General features: G+C 39.5%; 2 protein-coding genes across 4 annotated transcripts in view; one reads left to right on the forward strand and one right to left on the reverse strand.

The window, feature by feature from the left end:
- Positions 1-5,507: 5,507 nt before the first annotated feature.
- LOC106875406 (tubulin beta-4A chain) lies at positions 5,508-7,706 on the reverse strand. The gene is made up of 2 exons (XM_014923518.3): positions 7,124-7,706; positions 5,508-6,747 (listed from the first exon to the last, which is right to left on the reverse strand). Exons 1-2 carry the CDS (start codon positions 7,643-7,645, stop codon positions 5,932-5,934), a joined length of 1,338 nt encoding a protein of 445 aa, XP_014779004.1. The 5' UTR covers positions 7,646-7,706; the 3' UTR covers positions 5,508-5,931.
- Positions 7,707-7,838: 132 nt separating this feature from the next.
- Positions 7,839-23,309, forward strand: part of LOC106875405 (uncharacterized) — a 32,359-nt gene continuing 16,888 nt past the window's right edge. The window contains exon 1 of one of the 3 annotated variants that reach the window (XM_014923516.3): positions 7,839-7,993. The gene's annotated coding sequence lies outside the window, so the exon portion shown is untranslated. Of the gene's footprint in view, positions 7,994-8,030; positions 8,394-23,309 lie in introns of those variants that run through there. The other 2 variants (XM_014923517.3, XM_089337785.1) reach the window with 2 other exon arrangements.

A 23,309-nucleotide genomic window follows, 5' to 3' on the forward strand; every position in this document is an offset into this window, starting at 1 on the left:
GTTAAGCCATTTGGCAAAACACACTGATAGAATAAGTACTAGGCTTACAAAGTATAAATCGTGGGGTCGATTTGTTTGACTAAAGGCGGTGCTCCAGCATGGCTGCAATCACATGACTGAAACAAGTAAAACAATAAAAAACTATGCCATTTTAATCCCGAGCATCTGTTAGTATATATGTATATATATGACAAGCTTCTTTCAGTTTCCGTCTATGAAATCTACTCACAAGGCTTTGTTTGGCCTGAGGCTATTGTAGCCCAAGGTACCATGAAGTAGAGCTGAACCTGGAGCCATGTGGTTGGGAAGCAAGCTTCTTACCACACAGCCATGCCCATGACATACATCCATATGTATATATATACACACACACACACACACATACATATATCTATATACACACCACACACACATACATACAAATCAAAATATGCAAGGGTCCAAAAGTATATACTGCAAGGAATTTTGTTGAACTCTCTTAAGGATTCTGTCAATCTATTACTGAAGCAGTGCAGTAAAAAAAATAGAATATAAACCAAGACAAAATGTTGAGTAACAGTCGCAAATATTTCTATCACTAAGCAGAATTCTGCTTCTAGAAATGACATATTCACAAGCCAACAAAGGGTTCAGTGGCCATCCGTTATGCTAGAAATAGCAGCTTAATCTTAATTGCATCATCACTAGATGCTGCCTAAAAACATAGGACACATTGGTCAACATGATCTAAGAGACATGCTGTGTCTCTAAAAAAAAAAAGTAATGGTTTGATCATGGATGGTAGATATCTGAAACTAAGCAAGGACTACTTCTACTACCACCATCACCACTGGCATATGCTGCTATTACTACTATAACACAAGTGGTTAAAGTAATAAGTATTCTGTTGTTTGGGAAGTGGTATAATGATACTCCATGTAAGCACATCACTTGAAAAAACTGTCATTAACGAGGTCAAATTTTGGTTTTAACTAAGTTTATCTTTAGTGGCTGAACTAGCTGAAGGTCAGATCAAATACTTTGTGGTATTTAGTTACAGCCTTGGTTTTTTTTTTCTTTCAATTGAGGTTGATAACAGTATCAGTTATCCTTAGATCAAATCAATTAACTAATGATACTCCTTGTAGGGTCAGAAATACATTACTGTCTATCATATGAAGGGGTCCTGTTAGGATTAAAGGGAGAACAAATTGTCATGTTTAACCTTTTAGCATTCAAACCAGTCATATCTGGCCAAAATATTCTACCAGTTTCATATTCAAACTGGTCCTTCGCAACAACCCTACAACATCATTCTAAAAATTGTTAGCTCATCAAAATCACAAAGCTATGAGATAAAGCATGGTTTATACAAAACAGTATGAATAAATAATCATTAGTTTTAATGAAATAATTTGAAAAACATGGTTTAAACTCTTTTAAACTTGTCTATCACCATACCAAAGACAGAATTATGTAGATGCAAAGTAACTTTTTTCAAATTGACCATTTTGTTGATGTTTGTTGAAATTCAGCCTTTTCTTTTTAGTTAATTTTGGAAATAATGCAGAATTTTGTATTATGACTTTGCCATTAATAAGCTGGTATGTGGAATTTCGAAGGAAGGTGTTAATTTAGATCACTTTAAGACAGGAAATCCATCATAGAACCCAGTAGGATGATATCAAAAGATTTAATCAAGAGGTGGGAAAGGACAAACTAGTTCACTATTGTTTTTTTTTTTAGCAAGTGGGGGGGGGGGGGCAGTTTGAGAACAATTGGTTCAGAGGACTATGGGAGCAAATACACCAGATCTCTATAGAACAGCTTCAGGAAACTATTTGTAGTCAGCACACCACTTCATCTAGTTTAATGTATCCCCCAGGGCCACAGGCGCCTCTAGTGGAGTTCACTCTGTTGCTTGAAATCAGACCAGACTCTTGGTGGGTGGTTACAGTGCACCAGTACCCTCTTCACTTTAGATATCAAACATTCAAACTAAGCCCACTGAACTATTTTCCCCTCTTCTCTTTCAACAGCCATACATTGATTCAATCTAGACCCCTCACAGAGTCTATATATATGTATATTGGTCAGGAGAGCCAAGGAGGAACCGATAAGATCCTTCCCATAAACCTTGCTAAATTCATCTCAGAGACACTGTCCTCATATTAAACATGTAAACCACACATCCTGTTTCTCTCCAAGACACAAACCTCAGCCACTTACCTAGAATTTGTGTCTGCTGTCTGGGCTATATTCTTAATTCAAATTCACTGCAAAGAACAGTATCTACATCTATGTAAATTCAACACTTTGTTACCTCCTCAGCCCCACTCCCCAACTATTTCTCTTTTTGCATTGAGGATGTCTCACCAAAATCATTGTTCTCGCTGATTTCAACACTTACATACTAAATGTAGAAAGTTTCTACACCAACCAACACATAGACTCAAATTCCCTCTGATCCCTTTCTTACCTGGGAAGTCAACTTTTCCCTAAGCATCAGTCTATTGGGCCACCGACATATTCTATCCTCCATACAATGCAACACCCATGCCTACCAGACTGATATTTCAAGTCAGCTAACTGGCTGGAACTCTGCCAATTTTATGGTAACTATTCCTACCAACATGGGCTTCACTCTTGACCCATTAGAATTAGGTGACTGAAACTATCCCTTCAGACATGTCACTCTGCATTTCTCCTACACAACCTAGTCTTTCAGTAGTTGACTCATAGCCATCTGAACTTAAGGTAATGAACATGCTTTGAGAAAATCACTCATTCCTGGGATATTGATTTTTCTACCTAGTACCACAATTCTTGTGGGACATCACCTGAATTATGGAGTGCACACTGCATGGGCTACAAGCCTCCCACTTTTTTCTTACTCTTGTCAAAATAGCCAACAATTTAGAATACCACTTTCCTCCATTCCCAAATAACATCAAGGTGATAGCAATCTACACTTTTTCCCAGTCCATTTAATTTCCCTGCCCCTTAAATGGCCTTTGGTCTACTCTGATTCCTTGTGGTTAGTCATTGGGCTCTAGTCCAAGAGAAAGTTGTTGACAAAGAAAAAAAGTAATGTGCTGCTACCCTTAAAGTTTTCACCTGGATCTTGCACGGACGTCTCCTGTCAAAACAGCCCCTACAGGCTTCACTTGTCTCTTCTATTAGACGGCATCACTCCAGTGTATGCTGATGGATCTGTCCCAACAGTCATCTTAGCAGTGTCCCAAGTTATATTCACTACAAATCGATCTACTTTTACTCTCCTGATTCTTCCCATCATAAGACTACAGCAGGTAAACTAGACACTTCACACAAAATCTTAAATGTCACTCACTGATGGATGTCATACTAGTATCACCTGAAGACAGAATGACATCGCAGCCACACTGTAACAGTGTCAAGCTCGCTACGTTATCACATCCGCATCACTAGCGAAGGCCCATTAGACTGGCTTTCCTTCTCAGTCCCAAGAACTTATGTCGGTGAGCAGTGCTGAAAAGACGCACAAAGAATACTGTTACTAACCAATTGTCCACTCCAATACCCTTTACATATTACTCACTTCTGCCCTTTCGAAGGTCGACCAGCAACCATTTACTGTATTACCTCGAAGGGTCGGCACACAGCCTTTCTCCAGCCAAAAGTTACTGAAGTGTGGTAATACACACATCAGGTCTTTGCAGAACATTGATACCGGCTGGCTTTAAGAGTAACTTCAGATCAATGTATTGAAAGTTCGTTAATTTGCGAGGTAAACCTTTAGATTTCACCCCTCTCCAATTAAACATTAAAGTGAAAAGAATTTGCGTTTTACCTGTTTGCCTTAAATAATCATAAAACGTTTTCAGCCATTTAGCTTATCCGTGCATTCATCTCGATACAACTATTTATTGAATTTAAAATTTTGAACGTTTCCTGAATATTCGGAATCTGTCAAAAACGGAAATGTCTGTGTGCGTGCGCGTGAGGTCGGTCCGCCAGAGAGGCAATAAACTTCGACCGCATTCTGCATAATGGAATGATAATGGAGAAAAAAAAATCATACTTTTAAAATAGTCCGAATCTATCATTCGTTTCTCTTCGCAATTTAAGGGAAAGTTTTAACAATCCTGGACTTATTTTTTGCATGTGAAATGCCGCACCGTCCATCAACAATATTGACAGACAGCCGTACAGTGGGGCGACAGGCCAAATAGACAAAAGCCTTTTTTAAGAGGAAAAATGATGTCTTGGATACTTGTGACAGTCGCAACCGATGTGCAAGTTTTGGTAGAGATGGACTATATGTAATCTGAACCTTTATTAATTTTTTTTACGGAATCCCACGTTTTAGGCTATGGAGATTCCGATTCTGAAAAAAAATTGTTTGAAAAATTAAGTGATCAACACCACAACCGAACTTCCGCAAAATTTCTAACCACAATTAGAGAAAAGTGGTCACTTCCCTTGCTTGAAATAGCAGCCAACTCAAAATACTGCCCTGTCACGCGCGAATTCCTGAACGGCACGCCTAAACGCAACATCAAGAATCTCGCCTCCTCTTGGGAATAGATGTACCATGTTCTACGGGCTGTATTTAAGGGAGAAAAAAAGCATGCAGGTGTGTTCTAGCCTGCGCCATCGTAGTTATCTAGGAAAAACGAATTTACACACAATGCGACTTATCGGAGTAGTGCAAATATCGTTACAATTGGATATAATTGTACAACCATCTAACAATTTGTTTCTCCCTTTCGCCTACAGACGTCAGTTACCAAAGAAGGAAAACCTGATTGCTGATAAGATCAAGCCAACATATCCATCAACTCAGTGAAAAATAGTAAACTTTTCGGGAAAAAGTTAGAGATACATAATCTTTCTAAGTCGCGTAGTGAACTACATCGTTCGCCACTCCCAATTCTCTGCCCGATCGTAGTGAAACCCATATTGTACGGACGCGAGCTTCTCGAAAAGAAAAGTCTCGGAGACTAGAGAATGGAGAGCAAAACCTAAAATATGAACAGCCAAATGACTAAATGTTCTTAAAGGCTCGGATGCCGTTGAAATGTAACTACGCCAAGTTAACATTCTAGACGTTAAGCATGCGGCCAGCAACTATATTCTGTAGAAATCAATTCTATGACAGCTAATAACCTCACTGCTGGCGTGTATAATTCATAAATGCAAACGTCAAATTGCAGCATTTCAAAGCAATTAACTAGACGTACACGGGAAAACATCACCCAGAAGAAAAGAAAAAAAAGTGTAGATGCACTAATACTGGTCAGATTCGGCAACAGAAACCCCCCCCCCCCGACATACTGCTGCCAAAATCTTTAAACTCAGTACGCACTTTACATAATATAAGCGGGACATGACAGCAGGCTTCAATCTCGTCAAGCCCCCCCCCCCGAACTGTAAATTGCAATGCAAGAATCACACAATAGAATGCAGACATAAAAAAATTAAACTCACCAAAATTCGGTAGCTGGCCTTCATTTAAAATAAAATCAAAAATACTAAGCCAAAGAATAGGTGTACGAAAGTTACAAACAGCAACCATTTTATTTTAAAACCAATACAAACTAATATTCTTTAAAAAAATGTAATATTAGCGAGATTTTTTTTTCTTTTTACTCGAACAGAATCTAAAAATCGAGTGTCGGGTTTGCTGCTGCTGCGAGGAAGCAACACTAGGACACATTTCCAGCCAAATGCTGACATATTAGAGACAGTTTGGTCTTACAAGTAAGGCCAAGATACAAAAAAGACGCAACTGACACAAGCAAAGTTCACAGTCACAAAAAAGAATGTACTATTATCGATTCTTTATTCCTTTTACAACAGACGTTCACATTTTAAAAAGTCTCTCATTCACCCCACCCACCCAAAGAGGTCTGAAGCATTCAGACTGGAAAGACAGAATTAGAAACAGACAGTTCGAGATTAAAGTTATTAACAAGGCTCCTCCTCTTCTTCCTCCTCATCCAAATCGCCTTCATCAGCAGTAGCATCCTGATATTGTTGGTACTCTGAGATCAAGTCGTTCATGTTAGATTCGGCTTCTGTGAATTCCATCTCATCCATGCCCTCGCCAGTGTACCAATGCAAGAAAGCTTTCCTCCTGAACATAGCGGTGAACTGTTCAGAGATTCGTTTAAATAACTCTTGGATAGCTGTGCTGTTTCCTACGAAAGTGGCAGACATTTTAAGCCCACGTGGAGGAATGTCACAGACGGCTGTCTTCACGTTGTTAGGAATCCATTCAACGAAGTAGCTGCTGTTTTTACTTTGGATGTTGAGCATCTGTTCATCAACCTCCTTCATCGACATGCGGCCTCGGAAAATAGTAGCGACGGTGAGGTAACGACCGTGTCTTGGGTCACAGGCGGCCATCATATTTTTAGCATCGAACATTTGTTGTGTGAGTTCTGGTACAGTTAAAGCTCTATATTGCTGACTGCCGCGGGATGTTAATGGGGCAAAGCCTGGCATGAAGAAATGTAAGCGAGGGAATGGAACCATATTTACAGCAAGTTTACGTAAATCAGCATTCAGCTGCCCGGGAAATCGAAGACATGTTGTAACACCAGACATTGTGGCGGAGACCAAATGATTTAAGTCACCATAGGTAGGAGTGGTTAGCTTGAGTGTACGGAAGCAAATATCGTATAATGCTTCGTTGTCGATGCAGTAAGTTTCATCTGTATTTTCTACCAACTGATGGATGGATAGGGTTGCGTTATATGGTTCGACTACAGTATCCGATACCTGCAAGAAAATAAAAAGAACCTACTGTAGTCCGAATAAAAACGGTCAAAGAATGCAGAACTAAACTACATTAACTAGGAAAATACGAATTTCTAGCTTTAAACTTTACAAATGACAACAGTTGTAGGTTAAAAGTAGGAAACATTCATAAAGATAGCAGCCTATGGTGGGAAAGGTTAACAATAGTAATCTTTAACTATATATTCTATGTAACCAGCTATAACCAAATTCAATTCAAGTGCGGCGCAAGATAGAACCGGCTGTCAGTATGTATACATCTAATTTATGCAAGAACAGCGTCGCGCACTTGCAAAAGAAGGCCAACTTCTTTTGCAAGTGGAAAAGATAAAAAACAAAAATAAAAAAATTTACTTACTTTAGGTGAAGGGACGACGGAGAATGTGTTCATGATTCTATCTGGATATTCTTCTCGGATTTTGCTGATTGCTAGAGTTCCCATACCCGAGCCAGTACCACCGCCAAGTGAGTGAGTGAGTTGGAAACCTTGTAGACAATCGCAACTTTCGGCTTCCTTACGGATTACATCCAACACTGAATCGACTAATTCGGCACCCTCAGTGTAATGACCTTTCGCCCAGTTGTTACCAGCTCCACTCTGTCCGAATACAAAGTTGTCAGGTCGGAAAAGCTGACCGAATGGACCTGAACGAACGGAATCCATCGTGCCGGGTTCCAAGTCGACAAGAACAGCGCGTGGTACATATTTGCCGCCAGTAGCTTCATTGTAGTAGACATTAATTCTCTCTAATTGCAAATCGCTATCACCATGGTAGGTGCCGGTGGGATCGATACCATGTTCATCAGAAATAACTTCCCAGAATTTAGCTCCAATCTGATTTCCACATTGTCCAGTTTGTACATGAACTATTTCCCTCATGATTACTGTAGTCGGTCTCGTTACAAACACGTCTTACTTGATGAAGCCGCAACGAAGATTTGAAAATAGCTCAGCAAACCACGCCTTTTATACTGGGCGGGAGTAACGGTTTTTTTTTTTTTTTTTTAGAACGAGAATTACGAATAAACGAGAATCATAATTAATTAATTATTTTTTTTATGACAGTATAACCATTATTATTTTGCAATTATTAATTGTTAGTAGTTATTTAGTTAAATGCGTGTTTATTGACAAATATTTATATTTAATTAAAAAGTTATGAAATGCGCGCGTCATCACGTGTTACAAACATGGTTGCCTGTGTGGCTGAAATATCATCTCCGAGAAGTAAATATGCCTTTTTTCTTTATTATTTAGCGCTGTACTTCTCTACTTAATATCAATATAATACTATATATGTTAAACATTAGCTGTTGCACTTATTCTTTGTTTGTAATACTTAACACAAACAGTTTCTTCAATGCAAACCGTTTCTAACACTCAACGTAAACCTTTCATTTCAAGGTTAACTGTATTTTGCTGTCGTCCTTGGCAAAGGCATGACTATCACAACACCCATTCGTCGAACTTGTAAATCTGAGACACTCTCAGACCATTTAAAAAATAAATATATATGAAAATTTCCATCATAAATATGAATAAAAAATTCTCGCGTGTAGGAAATCAACTTGTTTCACGCGAAGAAAAAAAATAATGATATTACGTCTTCTAATGTTTATGATTGCGGGTAATTATGTGGCGCTCATGCCTTTTCTTTTCTTTTTTTTTTGAGATCCTTTATGTCGATGAAGTAGGGATCTAGTCTGGATCAGGAACTCGGATAACTGTGACATTATATAGCTTGTCTGCACCGCTCGTATGCCATTTCACTTAATTTCTCGTCTGTAATGTGTCTGATTTTTAGTAGAGTGAAATGAAATATTGCGGCATTCAAGCTGCCCCCATGTGTATTAGTCCCATAGTTAACTGTGCTTAGTTTTAGAATAGCTGTCCCTCGAAATCCCATGTCTCAAAGAAAAGGAGTGGGAGAAGGGTCAGAAAGTAAAAATAAAAGAAACAAAAATGCTGTTTTCCTTTCCCGTGAGGTATTAGACTTCGAGGGACAGCTATTTAAAAATTCAGCTCTTAATTAGATGTGATTAAGGTAGGTATTGGGCTAAGTTCAACTATTGTTTTCTCCCCACAAGACACAATTCTTGTTAACCCAGCCAAACTTGTACAGATGTAATGACCATGTAAAACATTTCTTTTGAACGTCAGGTTAAGATATAATTGAAATAATTCTTTAGTGTGTGATTGATACTTATTTTTGTGATCCCAGTGAGACAGCAGTTGATGAATGGAGTGAATACCATTAGAGGAGTAGATGTTGGTGAACTGGAGATTGGATATTCCAAAAGTGAATTATTTTGGAGGATCATTTGGGTTGGCTAAGAAGGGTTCACGATGCTCTGTATAGCAGGTAGGTTTAGTTCTGAAATGTTACCTGACAAGTATTTGAATGCAACTATTTCCATGTATGTTTGTGCAATTAAAATGGGTGTTAGAAAGTGGAGCTTTGTCTGTGGACCCTAGAGGCTGTCCAGACATGAGATTGATGTGGCTGATTCTTAGGCTGAACTTTTACAGAAAAAAAAATGAAGGTAAAGTGGGAACTTTATTAAAACCCACCAACCATATTTGATGAGTCTCTCATTGGTGTAACTAAAACTATAGAAGATAGACTCTTCTGGGAACATGAAATTGCAACCAACATAGTCTCATCTTTCTCTTTATGAATCAATAAAGCCAATGTTTTATACACTTTTATTTCCATTCAATAGTATTTCAAAAAAATACATACCTCTCCTTAATTCCTGAAAGGCTTTTGACAAACTGGTATACAGTATATAACATTCCTGAATGAATTGTGTGCGTGTGTGCGTGCACATACACACACACACACGACAGGTGAACTGAGTTAATGGAACAACTGATGGAGCATTGGACGAAATGTTGTGCATTATTTCTTCTGGCATAAAGTGGTGAGCTGGCAGAATCATTAGGATATAGGAACAAATGCCTTGTGGCATTTGTTCCATCTCTTTACATTCTGAGTTCTAATCCTGCTATTGTCAACCTTGCCTTTCTTCTTTTTGGGGTTGATAAAGTTTCAGTCCAGTTCTGCAGTGGATGCTGTTGCCTAGTTACCCTCTCCGAAACTCTCCAGATGGCTTCCAGTCCTCCACTACAACTGTAATCTTTATTCTCTCCAATGCTGACTGTTCACTAATATATAAAGCTGTTCTTGAGAAAAGGAGACCTATTGGAGTTGTTAAATTTAGCCCCAATCCCCTGTATACCATAGATGGCAGCTAGGAATTCTTCTAAGATAACTTGTTGAAGGCTAAAGAAAATAGATATGTGGTGAGTGCAAGGTTCTAGCCAGACAGAAGACAATGGTAGATAGAGCTATATAAATTGGGAGACCATCCTGAATGAAGATGGAAGCAGAGAGTATTATCTAGTAACTAAGGAAGGTGTAATGTGCTTAGCTAGGAGAGAAGCTGAAAGGAAGACATTTGCACATGTTCTGCGATGTGAGGATCACATTACCTTGTTGATCCAATAAAGGGACTGTCAGTTTAAGTTGACAGCAGTATGGTAGATAGAACAATTAAAGATAGGAAGGTAGGAAAAAGTGTTGGTTCATCAGGGATAATAATGGAATGCTTAGACTATCTGTTAAGGTAAGTTATATGCTAGTCACTTGAATAAATGGGGGAATACAAGGTTGGCATAGTAACACCATTGAAAACCACTATAAGAGCAAAGGAAATACTTTAGAGAAAGGAAATTACAGAGGCATCAAATTGTTGAACCAGGCTCTGAATGTTAGAATCCTTGACGAGGAACAGAATTGGCTTAGATGTGATGCAGTTCAGCTTAAAAGAGGTATCAAAAATGCCATCTTTCTAGTAAGGTGATAGAAATACTTCATAAAGAGTAGGCCACTTTATCTAGCATTTATTCAGTTGGAAAAAGCCTTTGACATGATGCCGTGCTCAATAATCTGGCAACCACTAAGGAAACTATGTTTAAATGAATGGCTTCTATGACTGTACCAGCTATGTACAAAGATACAGTCAGTAACATAAATAGTGCCAACTCTGTTACTTTCTCCACTACCAACTTTGTACCTATAAATCTGTTCCTCTCTCATCACCTTGCCCAAAATCATTGCAATCTCTCTCTTTCCCTATTCTCTCTCCTCTATTCTATTTCAGTTATAGGAGCCCTTTTAGTTTTGCATGTTGCAAGGCAATCCTACTAGTGCTGGTGCCATGAAAAATCACACTACCGTCTGTAAAGTAGCTGGCATTAGAAAGGGAATCCAGCTGTGGAAGCCATGCCAAAACAGACATGGAGCACAGTGCAGTCCTCTGATGTTGAATCTGTTCAACCCATGTCAGCATGGCAAGCAGATGTTTCAGAACATTGATATATATGGCAAGTCGCCTGCAGTTTCCGTTTATCAAATTCACTCAAAGATTTGGTTTGCTTAGTGTTTTATTTGAAGATAGCCAAGGTGCTGCACGGTGGAACTGATCCTAAAGCTGCATGGTTATGAAGCAAATTTCTTCACTGCGCAGCTATGCCTTTATCTGTATCTTAAAACGTTCCAGCACATTGACTGATATAGTCTTAGATACACTATGGCTAAACTAAAATCCTTGGTGGTATGACCCAATCAGTAGAACATATTTAATCAAAATTCTTCTCTACCCGGACTGACTGGTGCAGGTATAGGAGCTCAATAACAAGAGCATTATCATATAACAGGTGTGAGTGTCCTCCTAATGACGGTGTGTATTTATATCCCTGTCAATCTTGCTTCAGTTTTATGTAAGATGTGCTTTGTTAATATTTATTGACTGTCTGGAGATATTAATACAAAAACCAAATACTGGAATAATGAAGCATCAATTTGTCATTTTGTTTCCTCCTGATGGTGGAAGACAGGGGTTGATGATATTTCATGTAGGCATCTGTGGAGGGTGGAAAGTAATGAGTACAGTGTCGATATGATGGGGATGGGAGTGAGTTGTTTGACAGCTTCTTTATGTATTCTGATTAACACAGCCAGAGCAAACAAACTTGTTAATGAAGTAATCTTGTCCAAACAGCTTTTAATCTGTAGCTTTTTAATTTACACATATTTAAAATAATTATTAATCTACACATGTGTACACTACACAAACTCATATACATGTAAACATGTGTATACTTATACATTCATCCATCCATGTATGCATGCGTCCATACGTCCACATATACACACAGTCATTCATCTATACATGTATATATACATGCATAATAGTGAGCAATGCTGCAGAAATAAGTATGCATTCTAATTTCAATTCCAGATAGTAGCTATTTCATTTCACTGATGTTGTTAGTCTTTGAGATAAGCATGAACATCACATAATCTTGGTTTTCTTTCTATGTATATATGTGAAGCCTTGTGAGTGCAAGGTAAATTTTTGTATATCCATTTGTTTACCTTTTCCAACTCCTGCTATACATTTCTCCTTTATCTTTGTGTGTATATAGAAAGGACAAAGGACTCGAAGATGTGGTGATTTACTGTAGCTGATAAGATGCATCAGGCTAAATAAAATGGCTATCTTCCACACATACAGGCTTGTCCTTTCAGATGCCGGTGTCACTTAAACAGTACCTGTGCTGGTGCTGCATTAATGCACCCATGCCGGTGGCACGTAAAAAAGCACCCGACATACTCTGTTAAGTAGATGACATTAGGAAGGGCTTCCAACCATAGAAACCGTGCCACAGCAGCCAGAGTTTGGACAGCTCCATGTTGAACCATTCAACTCATGCCAGCATGGAAAGTGGATGTTAAACAATGATGATGATGATATCTCTGGCATACATCATCAGTGATGTTTCTGATGTCTCAGCAAGTTTGGGATCTTTCAACATCAGATTCCACTTACCCACATGGCCCAGTTGGGGTTGATCAAGTCCCAGCTTGCATCCCAATAACAGCAAACTACTAGTCTCCTCTCTATCCAATGTCCTCCAGTGACCTCTGCAACTTCTATGATGGAATTTATAGCCTTCCTCTTTGCTGCACCAGTAACCCGAAGCCCAGTCAGAGCTTTGCTCAATGAATGCCCCACAAAAATTCCAGAGGTGATATTGGTATCATTTAACGTTCATCTTCTATGTTGGCATGGTTCCTAACAAACAAACCCTGCTAATTGTGTCAAAACCCTTCAGCATTCACATTATTCTGTCAAATGGAATGCTTTTTATTCCCATTGTTTTCAATTAATTATGTGTCCCATTTCTTTGATATAATTTTGTGCAATGCAGTAGAAATTTGGCTATCATTATCTATATTCATGTTAAATTATCACATAAGGGTTCATTCATTGAAATCCATCCCTTCTTCAGCTACAGGCAATAGAGTTGAAGTCAGCTTTACAAGCCAATGAATCACTCGTTCTGTTTTCTAGTGTTGCCACTGCTTACAACTGCAAAACCAGTTAAGTAGATTTGGGCCAAAACACTACCAATGGCAAAATTTGAACTGCTAACTTGTTTGGTTGTTCAGTGCCTTGTTGACAGGCCCAGCTACAGTCTGGAACTGTGTAATGCTAATTTAACAGAACTCATCATCTTTACAGTGTTGCAGCAGCAAATGCTCCACCATATGGTGTCTGTTTTCACCTAGCTAGACTGGGCCCTTAATGAGATAGCTGCTTAGATTAACTTGTCCAAGGCAGTGCTAGTGTCAGGACATGAATCACTGACTTTTCGGCATCTTTTGAACTGTCATGTTGCTAAAAATTGGGTTTTTAGATTTTCTTGCAAGCAACTCCTAATCAACCTCTAAAATTACTCCCTTATAGGGTGTAAATAAAAAGAGTATTTTTTAATCAGAATATGGAGAAAAAAAATGTCAACTGTTTTATGATATATTTTGAATGTCTAAGGCAAAAGAATTCTCTGGATAAATACATGGCTTCCGTAAAAGGAAATTCCAGACTCTACAATTTGGTACATAGAGAAAACACAAAGAAAAGTCACAAAAAGAAGCTCCACCCCATCTGTAAGTCAGTATTTTAGTGAGTGTTGTGTAACAAGATAGTGTGTGTGTGTGTATCCCTGCTGTGCTTGTGTGTATGTTTCTATTTTTAAACTACTTTAGATCATTAGTCTCTCTTACCTCCTCTCAAAAGTAATTTTTATAAACCTATCAAATTTGTTTCCCAAGACACTGCTATTATTATTATTACTATTATTATTATTATTAGTGTTGTTGTTGTTGTTTGGAATTGGGGCAGTGGATTTGCAGAAATGTTAAGAACATCTGACAAAATACCTAAGGGTATTTATTCTGACTCTTTACATTCCAAGATCAACTTTGCCTATCACTCTTCTGGGGCCAATAAAATAAATACCAGTCAAGTGCTAGGTCAATATAACTGTTCCCTCCCTTCAAATTTCTAATCTTGTGCCTATATTAGAAGTTATCATTATTGCTAAGTCAGTGAGTTGGCAGAATCGTTATCACATGACAGAAAAAAAAGAATGAGTAGCATCATTATTTTTTTTTGCTCTGAGTTCAAATATTGTTGAGGTTGACGTTGCCTGTCGTCTTTTCAAGGTTGATAAAGTACCAAATGAATACAGGACTTGAGATAATCAACAACCCCCTGCTCAAAATTGCTGGTTTTGTGCCAAAATTTGAAATCCTTATTATTATTATTGTTATATTGTGCTGATGTTAAGAATATTATTATCTAGAGCTGGTACCCTGATAAAATGCACCCACTTCACTCAATTAAATAGTTTACAAAAGAAAGGCATCAAGAATTTGAAAAGATGCTAAAAATGAAGTGTTTGGAGAACAGATGGTTCTTGGGGAAGGTGGTGGCTCCAAGTGAGGATTGATTCAGTCTGGGGCAGCCTATCCAACCCCTGCTAATATGCAAAAGTGAATGTAATAACGATCATGATGATTTGTCTGCATCAGTTGTTTTTTTTTTTTACAAAGTTTTTGGAAAATATTGGATTACTTTTCAAGCCAAATGTTTTGTTTTAGAATTATTTTTGTGCAAAACTTTTATATAAGAGAAGGGTGAGGAATCTTTCTTTGAGGAAGAGCAGACTTTATACTTTGGTGTAAAATATTTTTTCTTTGCTGTCAATGTTTGAAAATTAATTGTAAGTATGGCTTCTACTGAGACAGTGTGGATGATGGGCTCTCTTAAAGATGATGGTAATGAAATATAGTTGACAGATTTTAAAAAAAAGATGAACAGAAAGAGAAAATGATGATTGCACAGACACTGAGGCGATGACTACTGACCGAGACCTTTGGAAATGTGCTGTGCGTGAGAAGACCCGGCAAGCCAAGTGAGATCGTTGCCAGTGCCCCTGGACTGGCTCTTGTGCGGGTGGCACATAAGATGCACCATTTTGAGCGTGGCCGTTGCCAGTACCGCCTGACTGGCCTTCGTAGGATTTTCGAGTGAGATCGTTGCCAGTGCCCCTGGACTGGCTCTTGTGCGGGTGGCACATAAAAGACACCATTTTGAGCATGGCCGTTGCCAGTACCGCCTGACTGGCTTTCGTGCGGGTGACAAGTAAAAGCACCCACTACACTCTCTGAATGGTTGGCGTTAGGAAGGGCATCCAGCTGTAGAAACTCTGCCAAATTAGATTGGAGCCTGGTGTTGCCATCCGGTTTCACCAGTCCTCAGTCAAATTGTCCAACCCATGCTAGCATGGAAAGCGGACGTTAAAAATGATGATGATGATATATATATATATATATATATATATATATATATGCATATATCCATACATATATGTACATACCTACATATATATGTATATATACATGCATATATGGGTACAGGACATAAAAAAAACGTTAAACACAGTAAGAAACGAAAAAAAACAGAGAAATGAGACATGCAACATCAAGAGTACATCCCTATATATATATATATATATATATATATATATATATATATATATATATATATATAATATATATATACATATAATATATACATATATACATATATATATATATACACACACACACACACACACACACACACACACACACATATATATACATATATATATGAATTGTATATGTGTATGTATGTTGCTGGCACCTCTAACTTCCATCTGTCTCTCAAAGCCTTAGCTTAGCTGTCAGATCACTTATATCTCCGTAGCATCATCTCAAATAAGACTGCTTATTTTTACACACTTTCCTTCCTTTTCCTACCAAATTTTTTTCTCTCATCTCTCACCTAATTTTTTTTGTGTCATTTTTATATTATATATTGTTATCTATTTATTTAGCTGTATTTTTTTTTTTTGCAGTCTGTGTGTGTTTTGGGAAAGGGGTTCTCTACAATTCTTTTTTGTTTATATTTACTAGGGTTTCTTTGTCTGTAGCACCCTTGATAAGGGGCGCTACATGCAAGTATTTTGCTGATCATTTTTAGCTTAAATCCTACACAAAAAATAAATTGGGGTATGCTTTACCAGTAAAAGCATAAAAGCAATGAAAAAAAGAGATGTTTCTCTGTGTGTGTGTATTCATGATGTAGTCTTTACCGTCTTCACCATAAAAGTAATTCCTGTTTAGGAAATTAAGCATATTAGAAATACAGATGTGTGTGTGTGTCTGTGTGCAGGTTTTAGGTAGATGTTTGCAAAGATTTTAGATAAGCAGATTGTGAATAATAATGGTCTCAAATTTTGGCACAAGGCCAGCAATTTCAAGGAAGGATGTAAGTCAATTATATTGACCCCAGTGATCAACTAGTACTTATTTTATTGACCCTGAAAGGATGAAAAGCAAAGTCAACCTCAGCGGAATTTGAACTCAGAATATAAGGACAGACAAAATGCTGTGAAGCATTTTGCCTGGCATGCTAACAATTCTGGCAGCTCGCTACCTAAGCACAAGGTCTGAAATTTTGTAGGGGGCAGGGGCTAATCAATATCATTGACCCTGTTACTTGACTGGTCCTTCATTTTATCAACCCTAGAGAACAAAGTTGACCCTGGATGGGTTTGGACTCAAGAATGTAAAGAGCCAAAACATTCCAGTTTTCTAATGATTTTGCCAGCTCACTACCTTAATAATATTGGTTCAAATTTTGAGAGAAGCAGCTTAGTATTGCCACCAATCCCAGTACTTGTGTAATACTTAGATATACATCCAGGAGGGATGAAATGCAGAGTTGACCTTGGTGGGATTTGAAGTCAACATGTAGCCAGCTAAAAAAATACTGTAAAGCATTTCTTTCAACACTCTAATCATTAATCATCATCATCATCATCATCATCGTTTAACGTCCGCTTTCCATGCTAGCATGGGTTGGACGATTTGACTGAGGACTGGTGAAACCGGATGGCAACACCAGGCTCCAGTCTGATTTGGCAGAGTTTCTACAGCTGGATGCCCTTCCTAACGCCAACCACTCAGAGAGTATAGTGGGTGCTTTTACGTGTCACCCGCACGAAAACGGCCACGCTCGAAATGGTGTCTTTTATGTGCCACCCGCACAAGCCAGTCCAGGGGCACTGGCAACGATCTCGCTCGAAAATCCTACAGGAGCCAGTCAGGCGGTACTGGCAACGGCCACGCTCAAAATGGTGCATCTCATGTGCCACCCGCACAAGAACCAGTCCAGGGGCACTGGCAACGATCTTACTTGGCTTGCCGGGTCTTCTCACGCACAGCCCATTTCCAAAGGTCTCGGTCCGTAGTCATCGCCTCGGTGAGGCCCAATGTACGAAGGTCTTGCCTCACCACCTCAGCCCAGGTCTTCCTGGGCCTACCTCTTCCACGGGTTCCCTCAACTGTTAGGGTGTGGCACTTTTTCACGCAGCTATCCTCCTCCATTCTCACCACATGTCCATACCAGCGCAATCGTCTCTCTTGCACGCCACAACTGATGCTTCTAATGTTCAGCTTTTCTCTCAAGATACTTACACTCTGACGGGTATTCACATTGACATTACACATCCAACGGAGCATACTGGCTTCATTCCTTGCGAGCTTACGTATGTCCTCAGCAGTTACAGCCCATGTTTCACTGCCATGTAGCATGGTTGTTCGTACGCATGCGTCATACAGTCTGCCTTTTACTCTGAGTGAGAGTCCCTTTGTCGCCAGCAGGGGTAAGAGCTCTCTAAACTTTGCCCAGGCTATTCTTATTCTAGCAGCTACACTTTCAGCGCACCCACCCCCACTACTAACTTGGTCGCCCAGATAGCGGAAGCTATCGACTACCTCTAGTTTTTCACCCTGGAATGAGATAGAAGTTGTTTCCTGTTTGTTTGCAGTCTTTATTGCACCTGAACATCTGCCACAAACAAAAACTAACTTGCTACTTAACCTGCCTTTGATGTTGCTGCACCTCTTATGTGTCCATAGCTTGCACCGGGTACATCTTATAGAGTTACTACCTACTCCTTTTCTACATACTGAGCAGGGCCATCTACCTGAAGGGGTTTGTGTTTTATCTACCTTCCTACTTATTAGGATTTTGGTTTTAGCTAGGTTGACTCTAAGGCCCTTCAATTCTAGACCTTGCTTCCACACCTGAAACTTCTCCTCTAGTTCTGATAGTGACTCCGCAATTAGGGCAAGGTCATCAGCATAGAGGAGCTCCCAGGGGCAGCCTGTCTTGAACTCCTCTGTGATTGCCTGGAGGACTATGGTAAATAATAGGGGGCTGAGGACGGAACCTTGGTGGACCCCTACCTCTACCCGGAATTCATTGCTGTACTCATTTCCAACCCTCACCTTACTGGCAGCATCTCTGTACATGGCTCGCACAGCTCTCACTAACCATTCTTCTATCCCAAGTTTCCTCATTGACCACCAGATAAGGGATCGGGGGACCCTGTCAAAGGCTTTCTCCATGTCAACGAAAGCCAGGTACAGAGGTTTATCCTTAGCTAGGTATTTCTCCTGCAACTGTCTCACTAGAAATAAGGCATCAGTAGTGCTTTTACCTGGCACGAACCCAAACTGCATCTCATCTAAATTGATTCGCTCCCTAATTAGTTGGGCTATGACCCTCTCTGTAACTTTCATAACCTGATCTAACAGCTTGATGCCTCTGTAATTATTTGTATCTAAAGCGTCCCCTTTACCTTTGTAGCAGTTGACTATGATGCTGCTACACCAGTCATAGGGTATGACTCCTTCGTGTATCACCTGGTTCGTAATACGGGTGACTAGGCTATAGCCAACACTGCCAGATATTTTGAGCATCTCTGCAGTGATTCCTGATGGGCCGGGGGCTTTCCCGGTCTTCATACTCTTAATTGCTTTATCTACCCTGGTGCTATCAACTCGGATAGCTGGTCCCTCTATTGGGTCGACATAAGGCAGGCTCTCTTTCTCCCATTCATTCTCTTTATTAAGCAATCTATCGTAGTGGCATCTCCAGACCTCTTTCTTTGCATCCTCATTTAATGCAAGCGTACCATCATCCATGCGAACACATTTCTCTCCTACAACATCACTATTCTCTCTCCTACACTGTCTTGCAACACGAAATACCTCGAGTCTTTGGTCCTCACGGCACAGAACATTGGCAAATCTTTCCTTATCTGCTTCCCCTCTGGCTAAATAAACCTGTCGCCTAGCCTCCCTTCTGGCACATTGGTACAATTCCCTGCTACCACCGTTCTTCCAGTCCTTCCAAGCCTGTTTCTTTTGTCTAATAGCCCTGTCTACCTCCTTGTTCCACCACCACGTTACTCTGGGTTGGGAGGGGACCTTACACCACCCACAAATCTGGTCGGTGGATTTCAACAGGTTGTCCCTCAGAAATCTCCAATTGTCTTCCACGTTGTATGATGCTATATCCCCTTCTATTTCGTTAAATGCTTCAAGTAACTTGTCTCTAAGTCTCTGTCCGTTTGCAGGGTCTTTAAGCTTCCACACCCTTCTTCTCCAAGCCTGTCTAATTCTGGGCACCCATTTTGCCTTGATCCCAAAGTCGCTAACTACTAATCTATGTTGTGGGGTACATTCTTCGTCAGGGTAGGTTTTGGCATTTATAAGCCGCCCTCTTTCCCTATTTCTGGCGAGGATGTAGTCGATTTGGCTAGAGTGTCTGCCGGAGCGGTAGGTGACTAGGTGACTGGCAGGTTTCCTGAAGTTGGTATTGCAGACCATAAGATTGGTTGCATCACAGAACTCCAGCAGTTTTGGGAGAGGTCGCCTAGGTACTAAAAGCTATCAACTATTTGTAGGGAGCCATCTGAGCTTTGAGAGCATCTATTTCGCAGTTGCATTTCCTTTTACAACATGGACACATGTGCCTATTCTAAAAAAACTAGGGTGCATATGACAGCAAAATTGGCCTCAGTAGTATTCCAACTGGACGTAACTAAGTATTGCTTGGCATTTTGTTTGACTAGCTGATGTAACAGACCATTGATTTTGTACATGTCTCTCTCTCATCAGCATCATCATCATCATTGTTGTTTAACATCCGCTTTCCATGCTAGCATGGGTTGGAGGATTTGACTGAGGACTGGCGAACCAGATGGCTGCATCAGGCTCCAATCTGATCTAGCAGAGTTTCTACAGCTGAATGCCCTTCCTAATGCCAACCACTCCAAGAGTGTAGTGGGTGCTTTTACATGCCACCAGCACGAGGGCCAGTCTGGCGGTACTGGCAACGGCCATGCTCAAAATGGTGTTTTTTACGTGCTACCTGCACAGGAGCCAGTCCAGCGGCACTGGCAACGACCTCACTCGAATGTCTTTTCACATGCCACCAGCACAAGTGCCAGTAAGGCGACGCTGGTAACGATCACGCTCGAATGGTGCTTTTTACGTGTCACCGGCATGGAAGCCAGTCAGCTGCTCTGGCAGCGATCATGCTCGCATGGTGCTCTTAGCGCTCCACTGGCACGGGTGCCAGTCATCGAATTTGATTTCGATTTCACTTGCCTCAACAGGTCTTCGTGTGTGTGTAATAAGTGTAAATGTTGAAAGATGTACTACAGTATTTCTTATTTTCCTTTCGTGTCTATTTTTCTATGCTGGCAAGGATGAGATCAGTACTTATTTAAGGAAGTACTTTTATGAGTAGATTCTCTTCCTGCTGTCAAGCCTTTCTTATTTTACAAGTGATGGATTTTTTTTATTCCACTCCTTTAAGAATGCAGAGCTATGGAATGTAATGTTTACCATTGCTTGCTCAGACAACTTGTTTACACAGATGAAACATTTTGTTTGTCTGTCCGTTCCAGCCAACAACAGGCTTTTCTGCAGTTTCCGTCTACCAATTTTGCTCATAAGGTATTGGTTGGCTTCAGGCAATAGTAAAAGTCTCTTGCTCATGGTGCTATGCAGTAGAGCTAAACCCAAGACACAAAGCTGTGAAGCAAATTCTTAACCACAGAGCCATGTCAGCAACAAAAAAAAAAAAAAAAGAAAAGTTTCAGTAATTAGTATCCAAGTGAATTTTCTAGAAACTCTTGTACCATATATTCTTACCTGGAACTGAGTCATGCATTCGTTCTCTGTTAAAGTGTCAGGCAGCTGTACTGAAATTCATGCTACCTTACACATCTCGCATCATTTTCCTTCATTCTTACTCTTTGTTTCCTTTTCATCTTATTCTTCCCTCCTTTCTGCCCCCTTTTTCTTTTTCACTTCTTACTATTTCTTTAATTTTGTTTTTACTCTTTTCGTTTCCTTTTAAGTCGATCACCCTATTCCCCTACTCTTTCAATATTTTCATCTTTCCTGTCCTACTTTTGTCTTCTCTATGTCATTTCCCACAACTATGAGGTCGTATCAAAATGTTCCCGGACTAGTTATGTTTAATAAAAAAAAAAACTTATTTACCTAAGTTTTAACACCTCCTTTGAAATAGTTACCTTGCACAGCAATACACTGGTCCCAGTATTCTTGCCAAGCTACCTGAAAAACTCCATAAATACTTCAATCGCATGTACTTATGGAGTTTCTTTTTTTGTAGTTTCGTAATGCTTGGACATTAACTCAGTATATATATATATATATATATATATATATATATATATATATATATATATATAATGCACCTTCATACATATGGATATAGTTTCATATATTCATACATCTCTACATACACTGATATATATGTACATGCATATCGTCATCATATAGCATCCATGTTGCCATCCGGTTTCACCAGTCCTCAGTCAAATCGTCCAACCCATGCTAGCATGGAAAGCGGACGTTAAACGATGATGATGATGATTCCATGCTGAAGCTAAATTATAATGGTATTGATGATGTCCATGTTTGTAGAATTGTGCGTAGATATATACATACATTATTATATATCCTAGAGAGTCAAGGTGACTGGAAAAACGTGTATTGTGTGTGAGAAAGAAGAAAGTTGATAGCTGTGTCATTTCTTCTAACTTTGGAAATATTAGCAAAGCTTTCTCTCTCCCCTTCCACTCCACCCCAACCCCTTATTTATCTCGGTAAACATCAGCTGTCTGCTAACATTCCCTCAGTCACTCCCTCACTTCTGCTCTCTCCATTTTTAGCAGACTCTTCATATATTACTGACAATGTCACTCTGAAGAGAATGGTAGGCAGCATTTGCCATTTTTCATCCATCATAATGCTCCCCTCACCATACACATAAATTTACACACACACACACATGCGCACACAGTTCCTTCTTAATACAATCCCAGGACTCTTTCTCTCTCACCTAAACTGGATGAATGAGTCAGCCCTTGCAGAGCTCATTTTTTCCCCTCCCAAGCTTCAAATCTTTTTAAAAGGGAGCAGCTTAATCAGAGTTCAGTCTGTCTGCATGTCTTTCTCTCTCTGTATTTGCCTGTCTGTCTACATTTCCATTTCTGTCTGTCTTTCTGCTAGTCCTTCTGTCTGTGTTTAAGCCTGTCACTGTGTCCTCATTCTTGTAGAACACATTATGCATGAGGACAAAGGTCAAATAAATATGAGCACACACACGCACACACAAATACACTTACACATGCACACAAACATATTCACCACTCCTCTTTATCACTTTGCTGACATTTTGAGCTCAATTTTGGAAAAGATTCTTTTTCCCCCCCTCTTTGTGTTCTCTTTGTCTGTTTCATTGTTGGTATTTTTTCACACATCATTATCTTCATCACCTTCATCATCATCATCATCATCATCATCATCATTATCATTATCATTATTTTCATTACCATCACAGCATTATCATCACCACTGCTTTCATCACCTCATCATTACAATCATTCCAGTCGTCATTGTCGCTGTCATCATTACCACCACCACCATCATCATAATCATCATTACCATCAGCATACCCTTCAGTGTCATCAATCTTTACTTTCTGAGTTCAAATTCCACCAAGGTCAACTTTGCCGTTCATCCTTTTGGGGTTGATAAAATAAGTACCAGTTGAGTACTGGAATCAATGGAATTAATTTACCCCGCTTTCCCGAACTTGCTGGCCCTTTGCCAAAATTTGAAACCATTAGTAATCTGGTGTTGGTCTCAAAAGTTTGGCATCAAAAGGTTTAATCATATAAATGCAGACAC

This window comes from Octopus bimaculoides, chromosome 19, assembly GCF_046866305.1.
Source record: "Octopus bimaculoides isolate indiv1 chromosome 19, ASM4686630v1, whole genome shotgun sequence".
Lineage (NCBI taxonomy): Eukaryota > Metazoa > Mollusca > Cephalopoda > Octopoda > Octopodidae > Octopus > Octopus bimaculoides.